Source organism: Rattus rattus, chromosome 9 (genome assembly GCF_011064425.1).
Source record: "Rattus rattus isolate New Zealand chromosome 9, Rrattus_CSIRO_v1, whole genome shotgun sequence".
In the NCBI taxonomy this organism is placed as follows: domain Eukaryota; kingdom Metazoa; phylum Chordata; class Mammalia; order Rodentia; family Muridae; genus Rattus; species Rattus rattus.
The window spans coordinates 64,742,580-64,761,169 of record NC_046162.1 but is presented as its reverse complement, the minus strand read 5'-3'; the positions used below and the strand labels follow the sequence as shown (position 1 = coordinate 64,761,169).

General features: G+C 55.0%; 1 protein-coding gene across 2 annotated transcripts; it reads left to right on the top strand.

Moving 5' to 3' along the window:
• The first annotated feature begins 679 nt into the window (after nucleotides 1-679).
• Nucleotides 680-17,704, top strand: Gaa (glucosidase alpha, acid). 2 transcript variants are annotated; one of them, XM_032912099.1, is made up of 20 exons: nucleotides 680-765; nucleotides 2,806-3,393; nucleotides 5,735-5,880; nucleotides 6,904-7,069; nucleotides 7,144-7,240; nucleotides 7,551-7,670; nucleotides 7,766-7,884; nucleotides 7,970-8,101; nucleotides 9,886-9,996; nucleotides 10,623-10,736; nucleotides 10,819-10,903; nucleotides 11,276-11,393; nucleotides 11,663-11,796; nucleotides 13,160-13,311; nucleotides 13,827-13,975; nucleotides 15,467-15,608; nucleotides 15,987-16,139; nucleotides 16,397-16,561; nucleotides 16,809-16,961; nucleotides 17,306-17,704. In XM_032912099.1, the coding sequence occupies exons 2-20, from the start codon at nucleotides 2,848-2,850 to the stop codon at nucleotides 17,363-17,365; spliced, it is 2,862 nt and encodes a 953-aa protein (XP_032767990.1). In that variant the 5' UTR covers nucleotides 680-765; nucleotides 2,806-2,847; the 3' UTR covers nucleotides 17,366-17,704. The 2 variants fall into 2 exon arrangements, with proteins under 2 accessions (XP_032767990.1, XP_032767989.1); XM_032912098.1 differs by having other exon boundaries at nucleotides 703-900.
• The last annotated feature ends 886 nt before the right edge of the window (nucleotides 17,705-18,590 follow it).

Here is an 18,590-nt window from a genome sequence, read left to right as displayed (position 1 = left end):
GCAGCGGGAATGGGGAGAAGGGTAGGATTGCCAGAGCCAAGCTCAGCACATTTATGCTAGCCAGCATCCTTTCACCTTCCCTCACTGACTGGTCCTCTTGGCTCTAATCATCCTGCACACACTGTGCTCCGACAAGCTGCCAGAGCTGCGGGCAATGTCCTCCCAGAACTTTCTCCTCTCCCAGCATGGGAGGGGGGATTGGTTTTAATTTCTTGGTGTACATTGTTTCAAAAGTCTGACAGCCAGACCGCACAAGTGCCTTACAGTAACCGGTCCCGAAAGAGTGTTCACAGCGGTACACTTACACAGGGTAGGCCAGTGCTCTACCCCTAGCTACATCCCTGCCTGCCAACTTTGGTTTCAACAGGTGTCCTAGGTTGGCCCTCAAACTGGCAATCCTCCTGCTTCTTCTTCCCGAGTGCTGGGATCACATGCCTACCCCCACCACCCTGCGCTTATGGCTGGATGTAGGACCCTCGTCATATACCAAATGCCTCGGGTCATTTACTGTTTCACGACTCCAGGTCTGGGCTGGTTTAATCTCCTGGAGCCTTTGCAACGACGTCCTTGGGCTGCCATTCAAACACCTGCGCACGCTGTCGCCCTCAACCACTAGGGGGCGCAGCGAAAACACTCGCCCGGACTCCGGCGCCTACGCAGGAGGTCGTGTCACGGGGTTCTCGCGGATAAGCCCCGCCCACAAACCACGTGACCCACACTGCCCACTGAGCCCGGGGGTCTTCGGCCAGGAGGGTGTTTGCGCAGGTGAGCTGAACGAGCTGTTGAAGGCTGTTTCAGGCCCCAGAGCCTCCGGAGGAACGGCCTCCTCCCGGCAGGCGGGGCCGGCCGACTATCAGCGAGTTCCTGCTTGGGAGAATCGAGCAGAGACACCCGGCATAGGTGAGACCCCCGACCGAGGCAGCCGCGGACAGTGTGACCTTAGTAAGGCAGCGGGCTCCGGCAAAGTCCTCCCGGATTCTAGCTCGTTCCCTCAGTGCCAGGCGGGCAAAGCTCTGTGTGTATGTGACGCAGGGGGAAACTGAGGCACAGAGAGACCGCTAACCTTCACTTAGATCTCCCGTGTCTGCAAGGCTGGTTTTGGACTCGCCTGTGCCTGGTGGCGCCGCGGTCCAGCCGCTTTCCAGAAAGCAAGCTTGAGGTCACCAGGTCAGCTGTGGCCCCTGAGTTCAGTTACTTCCCATTTTTTCCTCTAAATTGTGTTTGAGAGAGAGCACCTCGGCTGCCTGGTCCCTGCTTCTGGGACTTTGTTCTGATGCGTGTGTCTCTCAGTGACGCCCTGCGGCCTCCTTGAAGGGTCCTGGAAAATGCAGATTCCTATCCTGCCCAAAGGAGTCTGAGCTTGTGAGTGTCCTTAGGTGCTGAATCATGGTCAGTGTCACATATGTCTGGAAGGGCCAGCTCCAGCGTGGGCCTTACCCTGTAGTAAAGACAGACTGTGTCTCTGGTCTTCGAAGCTGATCCACACACTGGATCTTTCTATTGCTCATCATGGTGGCTCATTATGGCCGCCGGGCACCTGAAAGACCAAGGCATGATTGGATGGTTGGAAACTGCAGCCTACGCAAGCACTCCAACTCCCACAAGATGCTGGAGATCATTCACCATGGTAACTGATTTCAGTCATGCCTACGTAACCGAAGGCCCACAGAACTGAACAGAGCTGGGTGTGATCTCCAAAGCCAGGAAGCCCAGTGTGTGGGAGATGGGTGGCAGGAAGCCAGGCCACCCCTGGCTTCATAGCAAGTTAAGACAGGACCCGGTTACTGGAGACCCTATCCCAACACGGCAGCCAAGTGGGTTCAGAGAGCATCCCAGTTGGTCAGCACATTTAAGCGCTGGGATCATGGGGGCCACTCCCAACCATTCTCCACCCATTTCTTCATTCTGGCCATTCTTGAGTTACAGCTTTCAAAACAAACCAACCAACCCGTAAATATAAGTGACGTGCGTTTCTGAGTTCTGTGAGACATTCTACTGAATTGTCGAACATGGGAGGGGGAAGGAAGGGACTGGTGGGGGTATGGGGGAGGAGCTCAAAACCACCAGGTCTGTAGGCAAGTCATCAGAGGTATGGTGGCAACTTGGTGCTTACAGCTGGCATCTAAGTGTGGCACAGCCCCAGCTGGGTCATAGTTCACAACCCCCCTCCTGGACCAGAGAACTGGGGAGCCACTAGCAGGAGAAAGTCACAGGAATTGTGGGTAAGATTAACTGTCAACCAGGAGCACCCTGATTCACCAATGGCCACGGTTGGTCCCCAAGTGACAGAATATTCACAGCTGGGCTATCTCCTGAGTGTGTCTGGTGACACTGAGAACCTTCGTCTGTGCTGAGCCCTGCATCCAGAATTCATCCAGCTCCTACCCAAGCCCCATTTCCAGAAGTCCCACACCCCCACGCACCTGCAGCTGGCAACCCCTGTGGCCCCTTGGCTCCTCACTCCAACTCCCTCTCCTCGGAGTTGGATTTGGGTGCAGTGGCTTGACAGCCTTCCCACTCACCCTCTTCTCTCACATGATAAAGTCCTCCTGACAAAGTTCTGGCTCCTTCTCACATATGTCTGTACCTGTGTTGTGGGGCCCCTGTCTGCGGCAAGCCCTCTGCCTCTGAGGAGTCTCCCATTGTCTCCTGTACCCGGCCTCTGTCTTCCTCACCGTTGCTCTGGGGGAGATACTCTGTGCCACCTCCTTCCACCGACTGGCAGTGTGTGAGGGTGCTGCTTGAGAACATGTCCAGGGCCCTCTGACACCCACCCACACTGATACAGGCTGCTCCTCTCCCCAGGCCTTCAGAACTATTCATGCTGCCCTGGGCTCGGCTTTCACCATGAATATACGGAAGCCCCTCTGTTCCAACTCCGTGGTTGGGGCCTGCACCCTCGTCTCCTTGACTACGGCTGTCATCCTGGGTCACCTCATGCTCCGGGAGCTAATGCTACTTCCCCAGGATCTTCATGAGTCCTCCTCGGGACTGTGGAAGACTTACCGACCTCACCATCAGAAAAGTTACGAGCCAGCGCCCCTGCACATCCAGGAGCACGCCGAACAGCTAAGAGCAGTACCCACACAGTGTGATGTACCCCCCAACAGCCGCTTTGACTGTGCCCCCGACAAAGGCATCACCCAGGAGCAGTGCGAAGCCCGCGGCTGCTGCTGGGTCCCAGCAGGGCAGGTGCTGAATGGGCCAGTGATGGGGCAGCCCTGGTGTTTCTTCCCTCCCAGCTACCCAAGCTACCGGCTAGAGAACCTGAGCTCTACAGAGTCAGGGTACACAGCCACCCTGACCCGGACCAGTCCGACCTTCTTCCCAAAGGATGTGCTGACCTTACAGCTGGAGGTGCTGATGGAGACTGACAGCCGCCTCCACTTTATGGTGGGTACGGACATGGGAGAACATGGGTAAAGCTGGCTCAGACAGATAACTGTAACGAGGAGGGCCTGTGCAGAGACAGTCCCTGCAGACAGGCCAGGCCAGGCAGCGTGTAGGCGCGTGTGGATAGGTGACACATTTCCCAAGGATATGTGTAGTATGGCTGTGTGTGGATGCTTACTGGGACACCAGGTGGGGGCAGAGTGGTGTTAGAGGCAGGCACAGGTGGGAGACAGGCCAGGAGACAGCCATCCTATAGAATGTCCCAGGTAGTGACTCCGGTGCTGACCACTTATAGACACAGGGATTGTCATCTGTTCTGAGCTGCTGCCTCAGTGTCTATAGCACCTTGTTTCTGTGGAGGATGATTTTACGTTTTTAGTCTAAGGCTGTACTAAGTAAGACTGGGGACATCATTATGCCAGAAACTGTGGGAACTGGGGAGATGGCTCACTGGGTAAAGGTGCTTGCTGCATAAACAGTAGGACCTGAGTTCAGATCCCCCACACACACCGGTAGCCCCAGTGCTCAGGGGACAGAGACAAGCAGATCCGTGGAGCTCTCTGGCTGCCAGCCTAGCCATGCTGGAGAGTGATAAGACAAGTACCTCACCTCAGCCTCTGACTTCTGCAGTTGTACACACATACACACACATGTGTATACCTCACGCACGCACAGACGTGTGTATACCTAACATGTATACCTTGCATGCACAGAAACACATAATACGCATACACACATGTATATATACATGTATATTCCTCACATGTGCATACCTCACACACGTGCATACCTCACACACACGTGCATGCACACACACGTACACATATGAAATACCTCGTGCACAGGTAAGAAAACTAATAACTATTTGTGGGGGGAGGGGGTTGGCACACCCATTTAATCCCAGCACTTGGGAGGCAAAGGCAGGCGGATTTCTGAGAGTTCCAGGCCACTCCTGTCTACAAGGTGAGTTCTAGGAAGGCCAGGACTACACAGAGAAAGCATATCTCAAAAAACCGAAGTTTAGGGGTTGGGGATTTAGCTCAGTGGTAGAGCGCTTGCCTAGCGAGCGCAAGGCCCTGGGTTTGGTCCCCAGCTCCGAAAGAAAAGAAAAAAAAAAAACAAAAAAACCGAAGTTTAGTGGTGGAACATGTGCCTGACATGTGCAAGGTCTGATCCCCAACAGTCAAAAGTCAGAGAAGGGGACCATCCCTGTAATCACAGCATTTAGGATGTCATGTGAGAGAATTTGTGGATCGCCCGTAATCATAGCAACACAGGAGAACAACACAAGAGTGAAATGTCAGCCTGGGCTTCAGAGTGAGCTCCAGGCTTGCTCAGGCTAAGAGTGAGAACCTGCCTCAAAAATTAATTATTAATCAATTAATTAAAAAGATAAAGCAAGGGAGAAAAGAACACACACAGAACTGTGTCTGCTCGTATGAAGTTCAGGTTTAGCGGATGTTCTGCCTTTAACAACCCCCCTGGGAGGTCTCTTCCCTTCAATTACATAGTTGCTAAAACGGAGGCTCATAGTACAGTCTCCATCCACCTGGGACCTGAACTGATGGACTATCCTGGAACCACAAAGGGACTACAGTGAGGGAGGCAGCCATTGGGGAAGGGGACTTGGCTCTGGAAGGGCTTTGAGCATCACTGTCTAGTAACTGTCTTTTTAGCTACTTTATTGGGTTCTTTTCCCTACCACCACCCTTCTCCACCTCCTCTAGATAGGAAAGAAAGAAGATAAGAGGGGGGAAGGGAGCGTCAATCCCGTTTGACTATTCCTGCTGATTAAGGGGCATGGAGTTCCCTGTGGCAAGGCCAATCTTTGCAGTCAAGATCTCTCTCTTTTCCTTGTCTGTTTTCTCACAACCTCTTGACAACCACAGCAACAGCAGGAAGAACAGCAGCCTCTCCAGGCTCTGGTGTTTTCTTACCATCTCAAGAGTCCCAAGAACTGGGGTTGGGGATGTAGCTCAGTGGTACAGCGCTTGCCTAGGAAGCGCAAGGCCCTGGGTTCAATCCCCAGCTCCGAAAAAAAGAAAAAAAAAAAAAAAAAAAGAGTCCCAAGAATTCCAAATGTAAAAAAGAAAAACGTTCACATAACTTTAAGATTTATTTTATTATGTATACATCATTCCGCCTGCACGTTTGCCTGCAGGCCAGAAAAGGGCACCAGATCTTATTATAGGTGGTCAGGAGCCAACGTGTTGTTGCTGGGATTTGAACTCAGGACCTCTGGAAGAGCAATCAGTGCTCTCAACCTCTGAGCCATCTCTCTGCAACCCACGTAATTTTCGAAGAAGCCAAAATTCTCACCGTACTGTCTCCCCTCTCCTAGATCAAAGATCCCTCTAGTAAGCGCTACGAAGTGCCCCTGGAGACCCCGCGTGTCCTGAGCCAGGCGCCATCCCCACTTTACAGTGTGGAGTTCTCAGAGGAGCCCTTTGGAGTGATCGTTCGCAGGAAGCTTGGTGGCCGAGTGCTGTGAGTTGGGTCCCCACCCAGAGTTAACGGGGACCCGGTGGCTCCTCGGGGTCAGAGCTTCTGCAATCAGCAAACCTGTCTGTCTCATCCCTGGTCAACCCAACCCTGCCTTCTTCTATCTTGTTTCCCATTGCTGTGGTAAACACCATGAGCAAAAGCTACATGGGGAAGAAAAGGTGTTTCACCTCACAGCTTCCAGGCCACACGCCCATCACTGCCAGGGCAGGAACTAAAGCAGAGGCCATGGAGGAGTGCTGCTTACTGCCTTGGTCCTTCCTCATGGGCTTGCTTAGCTTAAGTTCTTATCCAACCGAGGACTACCAGCCCCTGGGTGGTACCACCCACAATGCGCTAGGCCCCACCCACAGTGTGCTAGGCTCCACCCACAGCATGCTAGGCCCCACCCACAGCATGCTAGGCTCCATCCACAACGTGCTAGATTGCTTACAAGCCAATCTCAGGGAAGTACTTTCTCAACGGACAGTCATTCCCGCTTCTAGATGGCTCTAGCTTGTATCACCAGGTCTTGGCTTGGTGCTTCTTCTTTGGGTCCCAGAGTTTCCATCTGTGGCTTCCCAGTGAGGACTGATACCTCCCAGGAGAGACATAGCAGTGAGCAGAGATGACCCACCACAGAGGTTGATCCACCCAAGTGCCAGGGGGACTAGGGAAAGACCCTGGTCTATCCACAATGGCGCCCCCTGCAGGCGGCAAGAGTCCCTGCCATCAGCCTCTCTCATGCCTTGCGTTTCTCCGAGGTTCATGTGCCCCTAACAGGACCTCATATTTATAACACTGTGCCCTCTCATCTGGGGTGACATAGACGCCTTGAGCATGCCTGCTCTGGCTTTTCCCACTGTCTTCAGATACTGAGAGCCTCGGGGCTCTATGTGGTCTTTGTCCCAGGGTTAGCCTAATGCAGAGCCGGTGAGGTCACTCTGTCCCTCTACAGCCCTTCCCTCTGAAGGATTATCCTAGGTTTGTGTAGGTTCAGGGCCAAGGTAACCTGGTGCCTCCCCACAGGCTGAACACAACCGTGGCCCCCCTGTTCTTCGCTGACCAGTTCCTGCAGCTGTCCACCTCACTGCCCTCCCAGCACATCACAGGCCTGGGTGAGCACCTCAGTCCACTCATGCTCAGCACCGAATGGACTCGCATCACCCTCTGGAACCGGGACGTGGCACCCTCGGTAAGAGACCGGCCGTGGGTGGGAGTGTGGAGACTGGGGTCCTGGGTACGAGGTGCGGTCTCTTGTCATCCCAGCAAGGTGTCAACCTCTACGGGTCACACCCTTTCTACCTGGCACTGGAGGACGGTGGCTTGGCTCACGGTGTCTTCTTGCTAAACAGCAATGCCATGGGTGAGTCACCAGACTGGGGGCTTCCCAGTGGTCACTTCCGTGTGAAAACTTGAGGGTCTGCCTGCCCCAGAGTCTGTCTGTCTCCAAAGGAACCTCACGTGGAGAGATTCCCATCAATAGAGTCCGCATCCCCCTCATCCTCGGTACCTAAAGATGTCCCAGGTGATCCTCCAGGCTCACCTGTTTCCACGTCCTTCAAACCTTGCTAAGTTGGGCTCAGTACAGCTACCCCAGACCCACCCTGCAGGCACCGCCCATGGATCACCCATCTGTGGGGGACTTGTTCCTGAGCCTAAACACTTCTCTCCAGATGTGGTCCTGCAGCCCAGCCCGGCCCTAACTTGGAGGTCAACAGGCGGAATCCTGGATGTTTATGTGTTCCTAGGCCCAGAGCCCAAGAGTGTTGTCCAACAATACCTGGATGTCGTGGGTAGGCCTGCCCCCTGCCCGCTGAGCTCACACCCCTGGCCCCTTCTCCCTGCTCCTTGCCCCCAGTCCCTGCTCACTTGCAGTGCTGGTCTGCAGGATACCCCTTCATGCCTCCGTACTGGGGCCTGGGCTTCCACCTCTGCCGCTGGGGCTACTCCTCCACCACCATCGTCCGAGAGGTGGTGGAGAACATGACCAGGACGCACTTCCCCCTGGTGAGTAGAAGTCAGGGTGAGGGCAGCCCCAGCTTCTGTCCCCTTGGCTCCCGACCTCAGCTTCTGTTTCCACCCGTTGCTGCAGGACGTGCAGTGGAATGACCTGGACTACATGGACGCCCGGAGAGACTTCACTTTCAACCAGGACGGCTTTGCAGACTTCCCAGACATGGTGCGCGAGCTCCACCAGGGTGGCCGGCGGTACATGATGATTGTGGTAAGCAGATTTGAATACAGCTGGCGCTGCTGCTTCCGTGTGGCCTCCTCCCCCTGCCGGAGCAACTGCCCAGGGCGGTCTTTGATGTTGAAGAAGCATCTAGAAGTGTTCAGGCTTAATGTCTGCTGCCCAGGTTTCCCCAGACAGACCTATGAGCTCAGGGCTCCTTGGTCAGCAGGCGGGATCCACTACACTGCTCTAACTGCCGTAAAGCCCAAGGCGGGGCCATAAAGAGCTGGTATTGGGCTGAGGACCTCGATGTGGTTCATGTATCTCCTCCTGCTCTCCTCAGACCAGCTGTGTCCATGCGAGAAGGAAACATACTTGCCCTGTGCCTGTCCCCACAGCAGGCGGGTCCAAGGAGACCAAACAGCCACTGCCTCCCGCTGTGGCAGGTACAGTGTTGTAAGGACCACAACTGCCTCTCCACCACCACAGAACCAATGAATAACGAATGGTGCAGGCTGTGAGAGCCACTCAGACGTTAGGCAAAGCTCTCCACCACTGAGCTACACTGACAACTCTCTTTCCAGTTTTTATTCGAGACAGGGCCTCACTAGATTGCCCAGACAGGCAGGCCTTGAACTCATAACCCTCCCTCCTCATCGGTCCAGGCAGCTGGGATGGTGAGCCTGTATCACAAGGCCCCAGGCAGTTTCTTTTTTCTTCTAGAGACAGGGACTCATCATGTAGCTCTGACCGGTCACTGTGTAGAGTAGACCAGGCCGGCCTCTGTCTCCCAGCAGCTGGAATTAAAGGCGTGCACCACCATGCCTGGGTGCTTTAGTAAACGGGGGCTGGAAAGATGGCGGAGCAGTTGAAAGCACACTGTTCTTGAAGAGAAAGGGAGTTCAGTGCCTGGTACCCACACTAAGCCGCTCACTTGACATTTCAGCAGCTTCTTCTGGCCTCTGTGGGCCTGTGCATGCACGCACGCGCACGCGCACACGCACACACACACACACACACACACACACACACACACACAGATTAAAAGTAATAATAAACTGGACCGTGTGGTGTCGCACACCTTTAATCGCAGCACTCGGGGGACAGAGGCAGGCGGGTCTCTGAGTTCTACACCAGTCTGATCTACAGAGGGAGGTTCCAGGACAGCCAGGGATAAATAGATAGATTAGATAGATAGATAGATAGATAGATAGATAGATAGATAGATAGATAGATAGATAGACCGACCGCATCTTTAAAAATTAATTAATTAAAACTAAATAGGGCTGGAGAGATGGCTCAGTGGTTAAGAGCACTGGCTGCTCTTCCAGAGGTCCTGAGTTCAAATCCCAGCAACCACATGGTGGCTCACAACCATCTGTAATGAGATCTGATGCCCTCTTCTGGTGTGTCTGAAGACAGCCACAGTGCACTCACATACATGAAATAATTTAAAAAATAAATAAAGGGGTTTGGGATTTAGCTCAGTGGTAGAGCGCTTGCCTAGGAAGTGCAAGGCCCTGGGTTCGGTCCCCAGCTCCGAAAAAAAGAACCAAAAAATAAAAAATAAATAAATAAATAAATAAATAAAAAGAGCAGATATAAGCGGCTCTCGTAACTCTGCAAAGTCGGAGGACATGAAGATCACTCGTCCAGACTCACCCCAGCAGCTTCCAGCAAACTCTTCACATAGGCAGGCCTATTCCATGTACCGTGCCATCTCTGCCTCAGCCAGTTCCTCTCCTCCTGGGCTAGGGCTTCTACCTCTGCTGCTGGGGGCTACTCGTCCACCGGGGCTTCGGCACTATCCTCCTCACTTCTGCTTCTCTCCCCAGGACCCTGCCATCAGCAGTTCAGGCCCTGCTGGGAGTTACAGGCCCTATGATGAGGGTCTTCGGAGGGGCGTGTTCATCACCAATGAGACCGGGCAGCCACTGATTGGGAAGGTAGTGTGGGGGGTGGGAACTGTGGTCAAGGGGACAGAGTAGCTATCTAGGGCAAGGGTCAGAAACTATCATGTCAGATAGCAACAGTGGGAGGGGTCCTCCCTGGGATGAACTCCTGTCAGTCACCTGAGATTTCCCTAAGTGGAGGGTGTCCTCTGGCATCATGAGCAGCTGGGCCCGGCTCAAGCTTAGCAAACCTCTCGTGAGGCCGTGAGGGAGGATGGAGAGTCTCCTTTGTCCTCCTTGTCCCTGGGGGCCTTCCGGGAGTTCTGAGTCCCAACCTTCCCATCCTAATGTGTCCCTGGCCGTGGGAGGAGCGAGGGCTTGTGTCTGATGGTCAGGACTCCAATGGGGCTCAACCTCTTCCCACGCTCTGGTTCCAAGACTCACCCGCCCTACTGCCTTATGTGTAGTGCTGGCCTTTGCTCTCCCAAGGCTGAAGCCCTCTATGCCCTGAGGCATTGTGGGAGAGACTTGTTTGACCTTGGGCTCGAGGCTCTCACTGTCCTCTGTCATCATTGGCTTAGAGCGAGGCTGTTGCTCTGCTCAGGGCCTGAGGCCTGACAGGGCTTTGTCACAGCAGGATCTGTGTGATAATTGGTTCTCCGCTCTGGGCTCTTGTTCAGGTTTGGCCTGGATCCACCGCCTTCCCTGATTTCACCAACCCTGAGACCCTCGACTGGTGGCAGGACATGGTGTCTGAGTTCCACTCCCAGGTGCCCTTCGATGGCATGTGGATCGTAAGTGTTGTCCCATCATCCCTCCCTGGGTACACCGCCAGCTTCTGGGGACCAGCCCAGCCCACATCTCTGCCTCTTCCAGGACATGAACGAACCATCCAACTTTGTCAGAGGCTCTCAGCAGGGCTGCCCTGACAATGAACTAGAGAACCCCCCCTATGTGCCCGGTGAGTCCCACTTGCCTGCCTGCCTGGAGTGGGGGGACAGTGCTGGAGTTAATTAGTGGGGGGAAGAGAGCGCCCTCTTGTGGTTTGGAGGATGCAAAACTCTTGGTGGGCAGAGCAGCCTTAAGACAGAGAGAACCAGAGGTCCTACAGAATGACACAGACATTATCACAGCACCTTAGGGGAAGGGGATTGGGCCCACACAAACAGCCGCTTGGGATGAGTGGAGAGAAGGTAGCTCCAGCTTCAGGAAGCTCCGCCCCGAGCAGAGCCCAAGGAGGTATCAATCAGAGCAGAGGGCGTGGGCAAAGGAGAGGGCACAGGGGGACCCCCTGGAGGGAGTTCCACCTAAAATGAGTCCTCCTCTCGCCTAGGGGTGGTTGGCGGGGCCTTGCAGGCAGCCACCATCTGTGCCTCCAGCCGCCAGTTCCTCTCTACACACTACAACCTCCACAACCTATACGGCCTCACTGAAGCGATTGCCTCCAGCAGGTGAGGCCCCGCCCTCTACAGCCAACTAGCCTGCCCAGCATTCACAGTGGGGTTGAGAGGGGCTGGCTCAAGTCAGGGTCACTGGGGCAGGGCTGTCTGCACCTGACATACTTTAAAGATGGCCTCTCTTCCGCGTTTATTCTGTACTGCTTCACTGGCCCTGACCCCCTTGCTGCTGCCCCCACCCCACCCCCCTGTGCTCTGTTCAAGCACACAGGGGTCTGTATTACCCAGGTGAACCCAGGTCTCTGTGTTCCCATCCCACTCAGGGCCCTAGTCAAGACTCGGGGAACACGACCCTTTGTTATCTCCCGCTCAACCTTTGCGGGCCACGGCCGGTATGCCGGTCACTGGACAGGGGACGTGCGGAGCTCTTGGGAGCATCTTGCGTACTCTGTGCCAGGTGAGCACAAGCCGCCTGAAGGGCTCTGGGGTTCTCTCTGGGGGGAACTCTGGGTGCTGGACTCAGTACTGCAGATAGTCTTGTGATAGCTTGGGGACATGCGCCAATTTGTGTGGCCTGCTGGTCCCTGCTCAGCCTGTGTCAGCAGCTCACCTGTGCAGTGGGGCTCACCTGCGGCACCTTCTCAGGATCCCTGTGTCCGTTTCACCCTGACCACTGCTTGAAAAGCCCTCAGATTCTCATCAGAGACCAGTTGTTCTCTGCTCACCCCATCCTGAGATACAGGCCACCCGCTCCGCTTGCCTTTTTTTTTGGGGGGGGGGGTTGGTTTTTTTTGAAGACAGGGTCTCTCTCTGTGTAGCCCCGGCCGTCCTGGAACTGGCTTTACAGACCAGGGGTGGCCTCACATTCACAGAGACCTGCCTGCCTCTGCATCCTAGTGCTGGGATTAAAGGCGTTTGCAACCACCGCCCAGCTGCCTGCTCTCCTTGCAAAAAGGGGTTTGGTTTTTGTCCCAAGAACTTTGATGCCATTGGCTCACGAGAGGTCAGAAAAGCCAGGAGCCATGGAGAACAGACTAGGGAAGGAGGGGAAGCCAGAGCTCTACGTGGGCAGCTAAGGGGCGTGACCAAGAGTCTGGAACCTTCTAACATCTGGAAGACTGGCTTCTATGTATGATTTGCTCACAGACCTATGAAGGGCCCCAGCTAGCTGAGCTGTCCCAGGTGGAGCTGGCTGCCTCTGCTTTGTGGGCTGCAGCTCACTCTATGCAGGCCTAGTGGGCCAGGAGCCAGACTCAGAGCAGAGCTGAGTCTGATCTTTCTCCTTCCCTTTGGGGCTCAGGGCTCTTAATGTCTTGAGGCTGCCATAGCTGAGGGCAGCTTTCTAGAGACTTAAATGTTCCAGGAATCCATGTGTCGACAGTGACCGGACCATAGGTCTACAGCCAAGGAGTGGCAGGCCATACCCCCTTTCCCCGAGGTGTGGCTTAGTGCCCCTCACAGCCTTGGGGACCCTTCATTCTGCTCTGGGTCCTCTGGGCATTGCTTCTGGGTTCATCTCTCTTTGCAGGGCCCTCTTCCCATGTGACTTTTATTGTCACATGGCGTTTTCCTCAGGACCACACCAACCCCTTGAGCTTAGTGCCATTACATTTGAAGAGCTCCTGTTTCCAAATGAGGTCACAGTCACACATCCTGCACCTCAGCATATCAGGCTCTGGGCTGCCCTGCTGGCCCTGTGTATTAGGACTGGTGGAAGGCACTCTGGGCTCTTGCCCATCAGGCAGGGATGGCGAGGCTAGGTTCGACCTGCCCAGCTACTGTCTTGGTAACCTGGCACCACTCTGCCTCTCTCTGTTCAGAAATCCTGCAGTTTAACCTGCTGGGCGTGCCCCTGGTCGGGGCAGACATCTGCGGCTTCCAGGGAAACACGACAGAAGAGCTGTGTGTGCGCTGGACCCAGTTGGGGGCCTTCTACCCCTTCATGCGGAACCACAATGACCTGAATAGCTTGGTAGGATGGGGTTGCAGGGGGGTCCCCACCCACTAAGACCCTGTCCTGGTGAATCCCATACCTGCTGGAAGAGTCAGTCCTTGTGGCTGGTCAAGGAGCTGTGGGTTCTTGGCAAGGCCTCTCACCTTAGTGTTGTTACTAAGACATTTCTGTTCTGGTGTGCTGTCCTGCCACCATGACCAAAAGCAGCTTGGACAGAAAGGTTTTATTTCATCTTTGTCCCTCTCACAGTCTGCTGTGAAGGGAAGTCAGGGCAGGAACTAAAGCAGAGACCACGAGGAACACTTGCTCCTCACAGCTCTCAGGACCCCCTGCCCAGGGGTTACCACCCATGATGGCCTGGGCTCTCCTACATCAATCATTAAATAAGAAAATGCTCCCCCAACCCTGCCTTAAAGGCCAATCTGGTGGGGGCATTTTTCTCAAGTGAGGTTCCCTTCTCCCAGATGAAGCCAGCCCGTGTCAAGTTGGCAAAATGCTGAACAGATCCCCCTTTGCCCTGTCTGCCCCCACAGCCTCAGGAGCCGTACAGGTTCAGCGAGACGGCACAGCAGGCCATGAGGAAGGCCTTCACCTTGCGCTATGCCCTTCTACCCTACCTGTATACACTCTTCCACGGCGCCCACGTCAAAGGGGACACGGTGGCCCGGCCCCTCTTCCTGGAGTGAGTCACCCGGGTCAGGGAATGACAGCCCACCCATGTCCCTGGGAGAACTGACCAGAAAGCATCCGGTGCCAGAGAATCCCCTCCTGCTGTGGGTGTTCTTACAACCCAAGCAGGCCGCAGCTGAGTGCGATGTGCTCTCAGGCCTCTAGACCTCAGCTCAGCCGGGACATCTGGAGAATGGAAAACTGTATGGGGTACCAACCAGGCTTGCCGGCTGACAGCTTTGATGAAACAGACATGACTATCTGGGGGTGGCTTAAGAGAGAAGGACAAACAAGAGATGTCCCATCTGTGTCCCCAGACAGGACTCTGCTTAGGATAGGAGGCATCTCCAGTGGGCAGGCAGGAGGTGGTTCTAGAAAGCAACATTCTCTTGTAACACGCATGCACGCACACCCGCATGCACACGTTCCAGACAGACTAAATGGTTAAGTAGAATTAGGCTGGAAATGGCTTAGTTGACATAGCACTTGCCTTAGAAGCATGAGAGATCAAGTTGGATTCCCTCCCCCAGTACTCTTAAGAAGCTGGGCGTGTGGCCTGTGGCCGTGGTGGCACTCAGGAGGCAGAAGCAGGTGGATCTCTGCCAGTTTGAGGCCAGCCCTGTCTACAGAGAAAACCCTGGCTCAAACAACAACCAACCAAACCTGGGCATGGTGGCTCTTGCTTAGGTCCAGCCAGCATGGGGGATATCCTTGAGACTTCACTGGCTACTGGCCAGTCATCCTCGCCTTATCACCTCATTGAGACCCTGTCTCCAAATCCACATAGATGCACAGGCATGTGCACTTACACACGCACGCACACACGCACACACATGCATGCACACATGCAAGCCTCCGCGGGAATGAACGTAACCAAGGCTGTCAAAGACTCAGCGGGGGTTCAGCGTGAGCGTTCCATGCAGATGCGTGAGGACACAGCTGTGCACACTGAGAGTATTTTTGGCTCCCTGATGGAAGCCTTAATTCCACAAACTGAGTTCTCTGAAAAGTATGGTGATCAGTCATGCCCCTAGCACTGTGACCTTGCCTCACGGTCAGAGCAGAGCCCAGGAGTGATGAGGTAGGAGACGTGGGGGTCTGCCAGGTGTTCACAGTGGCCGCCACGAGAGGACAACTGGGGTCTGTCCGGTGTTATGTAGTGGCTGTTGGTCAGTGAGATTGTGGGGAATGTTTCCTGGTCATTGATGCTCTCTTTTCTGCGTTTTGTGGACCATTGATTGGATGGATGGCATCACCATTTTGAGATTCAGGAAACTTTTGAGATTTAGGAAACAGTGAGCAAAGCCAGAGACTCCACATTGCTTCATGCCTGAGCCTGGAGAGTCAACAAAGCAGGAACTGCTCTGTGCTCCAGCACGAGTATCCCAGATCCTCTGGTTCCCGGGGTTTCTCAGAGACCTTGACTTCCCACCGGTCCCTGCAACTGAGCAGCTGATGTCAGAGCCCCAGTCTCCAGGCCCTCACCCCTGTCTCTTCTGTGAAGGTTCCCTGAGGATCCCAGCACCTGGTCTGTGGACCGCCAGCTCTTGTGGGGGCCGGCCCTGCTCGTCACACCTGTGCTTGAGCCTGGGAAAACTGACGTGACAGGCTACTTCCCCAAGGGCATGTGGTACAACCTGCAGATGGTGAGTCCCGAGGTGTGGTGGGGACTAGAGTGGCCACGCCCTCCTGGCCTGTCAGTGACAGCAGCTCCGCCAATGGCCGGGCTCTGAAATCCCAGCCGCGTGCTGAATGCTCATCTGCGGATCTCTTTCATACCAGCTCTTAGCTGTAACCCCCACTTCTAGATGAGGAAATTAACTCGGAGTAGGTAGCCCCAGGGCCCCACAGCCACTGAGGCTGAGCTGAGCCAGACATTCCCTGCTCAGTCCAACCCCAAGTCCATCTCTGGGGTCACAGCCCACCACACACAGCCTTGAGGTACACAAGTACATGGCTCTGAGTGCCAGCCACGGGAGCTTGGGTGCTACCTGGGACCCTTCTGACGTGACCCCTTCCTCCAGGTGCCTGTGGAGACCCTTGGTAGCCTCCCTTCTTCGTCACCAGCCTCGTCTTTCAGATCTATTGTCCACAGCAAGGGGCAGTGGCTGACACTGGAAGCTCCCCTGGATACCATCAATGTGCACCTGAGGGCAGGGTACATCATACCACTGCAGGTACCCAGACCAGCAGCTCTATGGCCTCAGGAAGGACTGGGGGGACGCGGGGGGTGGGCAGGGAACTGGCCCAGGGCGCAGTCTGATTTCCCGAGCTGGAGCTCTGTCAGGAAAAGCCCCTGACAGGGAGGCACTGAAAAGAACACACTTGGGTCTACCCAGCACTAGGCCAAGGTAGTCATCAATCATACACGACCTGGAAGTCTCCAGGGTTAGAGGTATGACATGTGCACCCCACACACACACCCTCTTCCCAGGGTCCCAGCCTCACAACCACAGAGTCCCGAAAGCAGCCCATGGCCCTGGCTGTGGCGTTAACTGAAAGCGGCGAGGCCTCTGGGGAGCTGTTTTGGGACGACGGGGAGAGCCTCGGGGTTCTGGAGCGTGGGGCCTACACACTGGTCACCTTCTCAGCCAAGAATGTGAGTCACGGGGCCTGCCCAGGCTGGTGGAATGAAACATGGTGGGGGGGGTTGTCTTGACCTGGTGGAGGGAGGGACTGGGCCAGAGTACTCAGGGGTCAGCATGTCCCTTCTGTCTGCACAGAGGAGACCTCCTGTGAATGCTTTAGTGAGTCTCCATTCTCAATAAATGTCACAGTCCAATGGCCCCTTTACATTTTTTTAATTTTTATTTTATTATTTTTTCTTTTGCTCTTCACGTCACCAGAATACCATTGTAAACAAGTTAGTGCACGTGACCAAGGAGGGAGGTGAACTGCAACTGAGGGAGGTGACCATCTTGGGAGTGACCACAGCTCCCACCCAGGTCCTTTCCAATGGCATCCCTGTCTCCAATTTCACCTACAGCCCGGATGACAAGGTAAGAGGGCAGGCTGGGGATCAGGGATCGGGCATGAGCAAAGGGGGTGCCCTTGGTGCAGCCATCATTGGGCATGCTCCTGGGAGGGAGACAAGGCTCTCAGACCTCACGGAGTAGAATGGGCCAAGTGGGACCTCACCCCTCGCCATGTCTGTGATATGGCGCAGAGGCTATGAGCTGCTGAACAGAACCTTGCTCCCAACGGAATCCAATGCTGATTCTGCCGCACGGGTCCCTCTACCTCGGACAGGGATGGCCTGGTGTCTGCTCATCGCCGGCCTGCCTGTCTCCAGAGCATCTAGGGAGGAAACTACTTACCATTGATGCTTCTTTCTGTCTTCCAGAGCCTGTCCATCCCTGTCTCACTGCTGATGGGAGAGCGGTTTCAAATCGATTGGTCCTAGGAGACTACGCCCGTTTACAGAGGCCTCCCTAGAGGCCATGCGAGTTTGAGCTCGCTTTGGCTGGTGGCTCCTGTGAGGACCTGCGTCCCGCTCTCCCGACACACCTTTGAGCTTTCCCATCATGTTGCTGCATGCGCCCCTGAAGTTCTGTGTGGTTAGGAGAGTGAGGCTTGCCTCGCCTGCCCTACCCCAGCTGTCTGTCCCTCGCCTCCCACTAGAGAATGTGGAGCTCGGCATGGGGACGTTGTGTCTGCACCAACATCAGGCTGCACAGCCACTGAGACTTGAGAAACTTACTGTGAAGTGTACTTAATTTTAATAAAAAATTGTTTGGAAGCAGCTCTCGCATCACCTCATGTCTTCATATCACCTTCGAGTCACATCCCCAACCACCCTCAGGTCCCCATGACAGCCTCAGGTCCCCATGACACCACACCCTGGTCCTCATGTCCCCTCAAGTCCCCATGTCACCCTCTGGACCCCATGATACCCTCAGGCCCCCTATGTCCCCTCAGGTTCCCATGTCACCCTCAGGTCCCCATGTCCCCTCAGTTCACCATGTCACCTCAGGTTTGCTTGTCCCCTGTTCTAGCACTCCCCGTCTGAGTTAGCAAGAGAATATTGTGGCAGGGAGGCATTGGTGGCGGTGATATGCCAGGGCAGTGAGAACTTCTGGAGGGGGCTTCTGGAGGCCTGAGCCCTTAGGCCCAGGCAGAAATCTGTAATCCTGGCAAACCCAGAGAAAAGAAAGTTTTATGTCTGTCATGAACGGGTATTGTCACTCAGATGCCAAATTTGTCTCTAGGGTTGGTAGGCTGAGAGGATCAGCAGCTAACCCACTCCTGTGATCTCCAGAAAACCAAGAAACAAAGGCATGGGGACTCTGGTGCCTACTCGTCTGACTGGATCAACTGTTCCACCTCTCCTCCCTGCCTTGGGGTACCAGAAAGCAGGGACACTCGGGTGGATCTCATTTTCCTCCACCACATGGAGAGGCTGACAGGCACAGGCAGGTTCCCCAAGTGTCCTGAGAGAACAGGGGGGATGGAAATGGGAACTGGTGCCTCCCAAGCAGCAGCTCCTGCAGCCCAAGTGGCCATGGACATGCTGCCCCTTGCACCCTGCTGGCCTCATCAAAGAGGCCTGAAAGGGGAGCTTTCCTGGAAGGGATGGGGTGGAGGTGAGGCGAGGGGTACTCCCATTGGCTGAAGCCTGAGGTCTGCTC

Coding starts and splice junctions, on each gene's coding strand:
- Gaa (XM_032912099.1), top strand. CDS start 2,848: ATGAATATACGGAAGCCCCTCTGTTCCAACTCCGTGGTTGGGGCCTGC. Junction 7,885..7,969: donor CCAGGACGCACTTCCCCCTG/GTGAGTAGAAGT, acceptor CCGTTGCTGCAG/GACGTGCAGTGGAATGACCT. Junction 13,976..15,466: donor GCCCGGCCCCTCTTCCTGGA/GTGAGTCACCCG, acceptor TCTTCTGTGAAG/GTTCCCTGAGGATCCCAGCA.